The sequence below is a fragment of the Aplysia californica genome, unplaced genomic scaffold (assembly GCF_000002075.1).
Source record: "Aplysia californica isolate F4 #8 unplaced genomic scaffold, AplCal3.0 scaffold00393, whole genome shotgun sequence".
Lineage (NCBI taxonomy): Eukaryota > Metazoa > Mollusca > Gastropoda > Aplysiida > Aplysiidae > Aplysia > Aplysia californica.
In genome coordinates, this window is record NW_004797663.1 from 517617 (window position 1) to 526665 (window position 9049).

Below are 9049 nucleotides of genomic sequence, written 5' to 3' on the forward strand. Positions count from 1 at the left end.
GGGGGGGTGTGAAAGTCATGAGAACGGGGATGAGCCACGGGAGAGAACACGGGAATTTAAAGAATGAGTGAAACTGAAACAGGGGAATGACTCTTGATGAGCACTGGAGTGAATGGATTCTGTGTTTCTATTTTTGTATACTTTGAACTGTCATGTTACTGAATAAAGGCTGAAATAAAGCCCGAAAAACACACACACACTCCTCACTCTCCACTTACACACTTACTAACCACACACAGACACACTCACACACGCACATGCATAGACACACACACACACACACACACACACACACAGGAGCAAATTTTTGGGTCTAGATCTATATATATCTATTTCAATTTTCTAAAGCTAGTCTAGAGATTTTTAGATGAATGTAAAAACGTGAAAAAGAAAGGTTTCACAACAGAATTAAATCAAAATTAGTCGAACAGCCCATAAACAACCACAAAAATGAACAAATAAGGGTGTGTGTCAACCTGTCCGAAGAAAATTGCCTGTTTTAACCCTAAAAGTGCGTAAATTTTTAAAAAAAGTACAGGATATTACATGTAAACTATGGAATCACACACATTAAGGGGCCTGCCAGTGTCAGTACATGTAATCGGTTTTGGTGGAACGTATGCTCTAACATAAAACATTTTAATCTATACATGTATATATATTTAGAATCTAATGAAGGTAGGAACATCAAATTAAATGACGTTACACTATGCAACACCCCCCCCACCCCTTTCCCCAACAAAAAAAATGGTAGAAAAACAACACATCAGAACGATAACAAGAAAAAAAATTACACACTAACAAAATAAAACACCACAAAGAGTCAAAGAGGGAAAAATAAAAGTAACTGTAACATATTCAACAAATCAACGTGGTGACAACAAGTGAGAAAGAGACTAAGTGAAGCTAAGTGAACTTTCTTTCAAAAGTAAAGAGGTTTGGTTTTTTTGGTTTTTTTTTAAATTTGACTTTTATTCCCCGACCAAAAATTCGAGCCACGATTGATTGGTCGCGGCCGCGACAAACGCAGAAGCTAGTTCTATGTGTCATAATCAATAAAACCCTCTGTAGATCTAGATCTAGACAGCACACGAGTGAACACAACACATTAATCATTAAGTTTAAGAGCAGCACCCTTCATAGGCAACACGTCATATCTGTAGCGAAAAACTGTTTGGACTGTTGCATTTTTTTATATGATAAATATTTACTGCGGACTTTTTTGGACCGATTGAACCATATTGTATACGAACAATCTTTGGTAGGCCTGTACTCTATAATATCCGAAATTTGCGGGAAAGGATGTGATTTCAGTGTTCGGAGAAATAGTGCCCAGCTTTATTTTCCCGAACGTTCGGAGAAATAGTTCCGACCTATTATAATGGTCCTGTCTTGGGCTAGGGTTTTTTTTTTGAGTGAGGGAGGGTGTGGGGGGTTAAAGGCAGTGCCATTGGTCTTTTTGCAAAGATTTTTAGAAAGTAAATTAAAAACATGGCCGGCTCCATTTCTCCGAACTCTTTTTTTTCTCTGGACGGTTTCCGTTCTCAAGATTTGTTGATAATAAAAGCGAATGGAGTGGCCCGTGTGTGTGAGTGTGTGTGTGTGTGTGTGTGTGTTTGTATGTGTGTGTGTGTGTAAGGTGTGAATGGGGGGGTGGGGAATTTTTTTTTTACTTATGATGAAGGACTTTAGTTTTTGCTGGGTGACTAAATGCAAAATAAATAGGTTACTGCCAAGATCGAGTTGTCTTGTTTTCTCGCAGTACCTTTTGAAGGTACATGTTTTCAAATGAAGTATCCTCCGGGAACGTTGCCCCAACCACAACTGAAGTATCTGAATATTCAGACATTTAAAAATCTCCAGCTCTAGAAATTGAATTAGAAACAAAAAATTCTTCTTATTCCCAGTCCTCGCAGAATGGCAGAATTGAAGGATGGCGCCTAAATCTTGCAAATGACCAAAAAATCTTGAGATCGGAAACCGTTTGGAGAAATAGAGTTCAAATTTATTTTCCCGAACATTCGGAGAAATAGTCACTTCGTAAAAACATAGCAAGGAACCTTAGCATCCTTGGACTTGGACTGCTTTCATGGAAACATGGGGTATGGGCACTCAGCGCAAGCTTTGGTTTTTGGTCTGCTAGTAGGCCTATTTGGTTTGTAAGTATACTTCTATGCGTTTTTTTCTTGATCATGAATGCTCAGAATCAGTGACCATAGTCGGAGGATTTTGTACATATATGAAGAAATATGGTACATTTTTACTTTCACTCCCCCACACAGATGCATTGCTTTGGAGGAGGTCAAAGTGCAGTATTTTTTGCTGCAGATCACTCATAGACTCTATAGCCACTAAAACTGTTGCAAATCAATTTCCAGAAAATTTCAAACCTAACTGCAAAACATCAAATTTAGATTTGTTTTTCCTCTTTCTTTCGCTGTCTATAGCACGGTACCCATTCCCACCTGGGTGAAGTAAGGTAAATTTGTGTAAAGTGCTTTTCCCAAGGACGCAAGTTCAGGCCCCTGATGAGATTTGAATTCACAACCTTAGGGTTGCTAGTCGGAGAGCGAAACAACTAGGCCATCGATGCCACATATACCGCATGTATGCATACACTGGGTAACATTTAGGAAGTTACTTGATGTGGACAAGCTGTAACGTTAAAAGTAAAAAGATTTGTGGATTTTAGTCTTTGTTTTATATATATGACTTTTCAGGTATTTGCCTGGCAAATAGCAGACCAGCTTCTGAGAGTGAATCAAAGCTTGGAGTCATGTTACTTTGCAGCTCAAACGATGCGTACAAAGGTAAGTGAAATTAAGACGATGCTTTTGTTTAGTGGACAGTTGCTTGATCTCTGGTGTTTGAGTTTTCATTCGTCTTTTGAATGTGAGGGTTATTTAATTAGCATGCTTGGATTTGATTTTCGTGATTCTTTTGAATGTGAGGTTTATTTAATTAGCATGTTAGGTTTTGGTTTTCTCGTTGTGGATAAGGAACATTGGAAGATGCGAGGGGATCTTGGTCTTGTCCTGTTTCAGTTATTACCGAGTAGAAGTGGATCCACGGTTGTTTCAGAAATTGTCTGTCCTATTGTTTTGTGTTCTTGTATTTTTGTATGTTGAGACTGACTGTCGTGTCTAACGAGCTATTGACCGTTTTAGCAGTGTTTTCATTTGAACACATTTTTTTTAAAGACTCAGAACTGGGGGTCTGAGTTGTTCTGTGTACTTTTTTACTGGACTTCTCCACATCCAAAGAAGTTGAATCAATCGTTAGGTGAAGGTTCACAATAGAAATTCAATATAAAATGTTGTTTTGTTTAATTTATTTTATCCTTTTTACGCTTTTCGTACAAAGAAATATTATGGCACCTTTAGTGCCTCGGAATATTTAAGCTCTTTGTGTGTATTGACCTTGTGCATTCTCAATTTCAGATCCAGTATGCCTTCAACGAACTGCCAGCAGACTCCCATCAGGTGAGAAAATATCCGGTGTCTCTCAGCTGCAAGTTCAGCTATGTTGGATGTTAATGTAAACATCACTGTAAGAATGTTTATACATAAAGATTTGAGAAACTGGTTGCTGTGAGTCCATAACGGTAGTGCGATTGGTTCTTTATTTTTCATCAGTTGTTAAGCTTAGACTCTGATGGAAGTAGGATTAGGGTGTCATTTAAAAGTAAATTCACAGATAGAGAGAGAGAGAGCAAATTTTTCGCGTTTCGTATTTTTGTTAATTGTTGGCTCACTACTCTAGTAGTTCAGTGGTTAACGTTCATAAGGATACAAAGATTGTCAAGCAATGTCAGTGCAGTGGCTATTGGATTGGTGGTCACTGGAATATTTCTTTTAGAAGGGCATGTTAATCATAGCCCTAGAATACTGGGCACTGCACCATTGCAGTGGCATGCTTCTGTATTAAGTTGTCATTATGTTGTTCTGGTATTTTGTTTGTTTGTTGATATGTATGTCATCTCAAAACATATTTTTCAATGATTGCCAATAAAGTCGTCTTTTCCTTTCTGTACTCTGTTTGTTTCACTTTTGTATATTAATGCTTCATGTTACCTTTGGAAAGACATTAAAACATGCTACTGCTGGGCCATCAGTCTATACATGTAATAACCATTATAGAGGATAAAAGATTCCCCTCGTACTCCTAACTACCTAAAATTTAATCTTTTTTTTTCTTCTATCATATGTTCATTAAATAACGACAATTTCACAAAGTTCTTTCTTCACATTATAGACTTGAGTTGCTCAGTGTGACTTCTCTGTTTCTGTTCTCAGTCGCTCCGAGATTCCCTTCTAGAACACGCTTCAAAGATAGCCCCGGGCACCCCGCCCGTGATTGTCACACAGGTGAGTGATTGTTGTGCTGATGATTGATGCACTCGTGGGTCATATGCTGCTCATGAGGGATGGTTTGTGAGGTTTTCGTGAAAGTTGCTTTGAAATAATATATTAAGAGAGCGTTCTTCAGAATCATCCAGAATAAAATTGCATGCTCTTGATAGTGTTTTTGGGCATTACTCAAATCCAGATTTGGAGAGAATTGAGTTATCGATTCCACCTGATAGTTTAAAACATGGCGTACATTTCTGCTATCGTCTGTTGTCAATGTCTCAATAAATAAGGCAGATACAGAGTTTTGAAGATATTGAAAGAGGCCAAGATTTGTTTTTTTGGGTCTCCTCGTTTTACGAAACTAGCTATTCTGTCTTATTGAATTAAATAAAATTCCACAACTGAAAAATAAAGCAAAAGAAGTATGTTGTGTCAGTATATGGCAGTGCTTGCTTGAAGTGCCTCACATTCTTGGTTTACTTAACTAAAGATTGACAATGCTGAAATTTGGGGACAATTTCACTTTTTACCCCCCCCCCATAAAACCCTTCTGTTATCTTGGGAGAATGATTGACAAAGAGGGCTGGGAAGAACAGGAGCTGAAATTAAGTCTTTAAGACGCAGGCTGCTTTCACATCTGTGAACAGAATTTGGAGGATCAGAGATATCTCTCTTTGAACAAAGCTGAAGATTTTCAACTCAAATGTGAAGTCAGTCTTGTTGTATGGGTGTGAGGCAGGGAATACATCTCAGACTTTACATAAAGAGGATCCAGGTTTTCCCCGAACAAGTGTCTGAAAAGGTTACTCAGAGAATCAGATGGACAGACAGGGTCACCAGTGAGGAAGTGGTAAGGGGAATGATACAGAGCCCAGTCAGAGATGAAATGGGAAAAACTTGCTACTGGCATAATAGGCATCTACTGGATTAATATCTTTTTTTTTCTTTTTTTTTTGTGCTCATGTTTTGAGAAAATACTTTTGTGTCACGAGTTGGAAACAGGCACTTGTAAATCTTTGAGCATATGGAGTTATTGGTATCATCATAATGCTTGCTCATTTGCCTTGCTTAGAGGAAAAAAATATCAATCTCGGATAGAGGTGGGGATATATGTAATTGAAAGAGGTGGGGTTCACCTCATTTCAGAGGTAAAATTACTGAGAAAATGGCCGCCAAAGTTTGGTAACTTCATTAGTTTGAGAGTCCTTGAAAACTGAAAATTTGTGTATTTTGTGCCTTTCATCAAGGTTTTTCAGTAAAATTCACTTGAAAATGTGTTGCTTCATGGACATAAAAGGTGTTGAAATTCGATAAAAGTTGGCAAACTGTTGAAAAAAATGCCTGATTCTCCAGATTTAATTGTTTTGACGACCGCCTGATTTCATCTCGATGCCTCTCATTTGTTGTTTTGAGTCGTCACTCACCCGTGTCTCAGGTTTTCTCACACGTGGCCTTTCTCTTGTCCCCAGCTGTCCCTGGCTCTGGCAGATCTAGCCCTGCAGATGGCGACGTGGAAGTCGGCGGTGTTGGATTTTGTGGAGCGGTGAGGACACTGCAGGGACATTATTATCTCTGTTTTTTAGTTTTCGTAAGGTTTTACGGCGCTCGCAGCGGCATAAGGTCATATGAGCGCCAAGGAGTGGATGTCAACAACAGAGAAGTCCAAACGGGGAATCAGGCTTACTCTGCTCACCTCTCTAGCCACCTCAGCACAAAATCTGCTTAACTATCTAGGCACCCTTGAAATACCAGTTCACAAGAGAGTGACAAACATACTAAAGAAGTAGAGGAAAATGATGATAGTAAGGATGAGGAAAGAAAAAGCAGCAGTTCCCCTTAGGTTGTTCCGGCACAGTATGAGCATGACATTGATAAAATAGCCCGTTTACTATTCTACTGTGCACTTTTTGGGTGTGTGTTTATTACTCTCTTGTAGCACCTTTAATGTTCATAAAAAAAGGACCTCAATATTCTTGCTCATATTGTGAAATACATAGAGGTTCTTTTGTTTTTAAGAATGTTTTTTTTTAATCACTTTGTACTAGTTTTGTAAAGTGAAGAATCTGTGAAGCCAAAGTGGGATGGGTCCAATGGAAATGAATTGTATTAATTTATTGCTCTTGTTATTATTTGTCACTACTGATGCTCTGTTGTTCCATGTCTCTTGCAGGTTCAGTAAGGAACACATGGGGTTCTTACTAGAGCTTCTCACAGTCTTGCCAGAGGAGGTGAGTGGTTCTGTAGATGATTCACAAGGCAGGGATACTTAATCCTGATATGTAATGTAAAAATCCAAATGTGTATTACTTTTATTTTATTTTTTTTCTACTCGAGAAATTAATTTGTTATTTTCTTACTGATTGTTTATCACTCTGTGTATAATTTACAAGGATAAAGGTAAAAAATTGTTTTGTTTATCCTAACTCAAAACCCATACAATTTTGATGTTTTTTTTTTTTCTTATTTGTCTTCCAAACTCTTATTGTTTTTATTAAAATCTCTCCATGCTTTTGTGTTTGTATGTGTCTGTGTTTCTCTGTGTGTTGAAGCTGGAAACTGTTACGCCATGATTGATAGTTTATGGCTTGTTGCATTCTTCTACTTCCTCAGATCAACAGTCGTTCGTTGCGTCTGGGTGCCAACCGGAGAAAGGAGATCACAGACGAGCTGATCACAGCGTGCCCCACGGTCATACAGATGCTGACACACGTGGTATGGCCGTCTTGTTCAGGCTCAGGCTCTGGGACGTTGTTATTAGTTATATCAAGAAAGTGCTGATACAAATTAGGGAATTGTTTTTTTTTAAAATTAGAAAAATATTTGGATGGGACTTTTTTTTATGATGGTGGTAGCCGTTTGATTTTGTTTTTGATAAAAGGAAAGGTAAGCCAATTGTAACAGACACCAGCATTGCAATTAATGTTTTGGAATGATTGTAGTTTTACTTCTATTTTGATATTGTAAGATGCGAATATTTATGTTTATGACACAACACGTGGTATTGGGGTCTTGTTCAGGCTCAGTTGTTAAAAGAAAATGGAAACTATTTGTAACAGAGACCAGTATTTTTGGCATTAGTGTATTGAAATGATGGTAGTTTTACTTCAATTTTTGTTTGTGAGATGCGAATATTTTATGTTTATTCTTTTATAAACAAAATTTCTTACGCAGAGAAATTAAAAGGGTCTGTTCTTGCTTTTGTTTCCCCCTCTCAGAACACGAGTGCGGCGAGTGAGGAAGAGCGCGACCAGCGGGCCCGCAGCAAGACGTACAAGGTGTTGGGCAGCTGGTTCAGCGTGGGGGCCATGCCGCAGGAAGTGCTCCTCTCCACACCGCTCATGAACTTCCCCTTCCAGGCTTTGGTGAGTTCTGTCGTATTGTTCGTAAAATTAATTTCATGAACTCTATACTGAACAGTCAAAATAAAATCTGCACTGTTGTTTAGAATTTGTTTAAATTTTTGTATCGTAGACAGTTTTGGATCTAGATTTACCTTATTAGGGCTGCCAAAGCCTATGTTGTTTTAATCTGTTTATCTCTTTCTTTTTTCTTTGAATTAAATGGCCATTGTTGCATCCATATGCTTTTGGTTAGTCAAACTAAATTATGCGAGTTGTTTGGTACTGTTCAATATGGGATGGAAATCTTGTGACGACTGCTGCTTCTACTGAAAGAACAAATTCAATGGCACTTTTGCTTTTGGTTTTAGTTTATTTGCTCCATTCTTCTTTCTTCGATCCTTACTTCCTCCATCCTTTTTGCTCTCACCACTGGACGAAAGGTTCTCGCTGTGTAATAACCTATAAACATATAGTTAGACTTTGAACTCATTCAAAGGCCCAGTCAGAGATGGAGTTTGATTGAGGCTAGTTGGTGGGGGCTTTGGTGTGATCTGCTCCTTCTTTCCTATCAAACACCCGTGGTCCTGATCTCTCCTACTTCTTTTCTATGTTTGTATTACTCTTTTGTAGCACCTCTCATCTTCGACACTTGTATGACCTTATCGTGTTGCAAGTGCTGTTAAACTCTTACTAAAGCTAAACTAAAACTAAGAAGTTTTTTTGTTTTTTCTCCAGGCCAACATCCACTGTCCGCCGTTTCTCCACGAGGCTGCCACAGATTGTATTTGTGCTGCCCTCTACTGCACCGAGGTACGTTTTCTTGTTTTTCAGTTTTGTTTTGTTTTGTTAAAGTTACTTTTCATAGTCCATGTGAAAAGTGTGGAATTATTGCGAATGACTCAATGTCAGTTCAGCTGGTTCTCTTGGAATTGTCATATTGTCAAGCTTCTCTTTTTCATTTGGTAAAATCTTCATAGCAAATGTTGAATTTTAATAAAATGAATGCTTGAAAGTTTTTCTGTTTTAAAAAAATTAAAGCTACTTTTCATAGTCCGTGTGAAAAGTGTGGAATTATTTTGAATGACTCAATGTCAGTTCAGCTGGTACTCTTGGAATTGTCATATTGTCAAGCTTCTCTTTTTCATTTGGTAAAATCTTCATAGCAAATGTTGAATTTTAATAAAATGAATGCTTGAAAGTTTTTCTGTTTTTTTTTGTTTTTTGGTAGCATATTATATTTCTGCACTGACAGCTAACTTAGATTTGTTTGAACTGGCCCTATATACCATTTTGCCCTCAGTTAAAGTCAAGTAAAAATGGCAAAGTCCCCTATGTTGTGAACCCTCTGTCTCGTCC

The 9049-nt window shown here is 38.0% G+C and overlaps 1 protein-coding gene across 1 annotated transcript in view; it reads left to right on the forward strand.

Annotated features, from left to right (window-relative positions):
* The window catches only part of LOC101854185 (transportin-3), a gene marked incomplete in the record, with an annotated part of 31116 nt that overhangs the window by 2846 nt on the left and 19221 nt on the right, over positions 1-9049 (forward strand). The window contains 8 exon segments of the mRNA XM_013085650.2: positions 2721-2810; positions 3441-3482; positions 4296-4367; positions 5822-5895; positions 6523-6580; positions 6963-7064; positions 7568-7714; positions 8429-8503. Of these exon segments, the coding sequence (XP_012941104.1) occupies positions 2721-2810; positions 3441-3482; positions 4296-4367; positions 5822-5895; positions 6523-6580; positions 6963-7064; positions 7568-7714; positions 8429-8503 (660 nt within the window).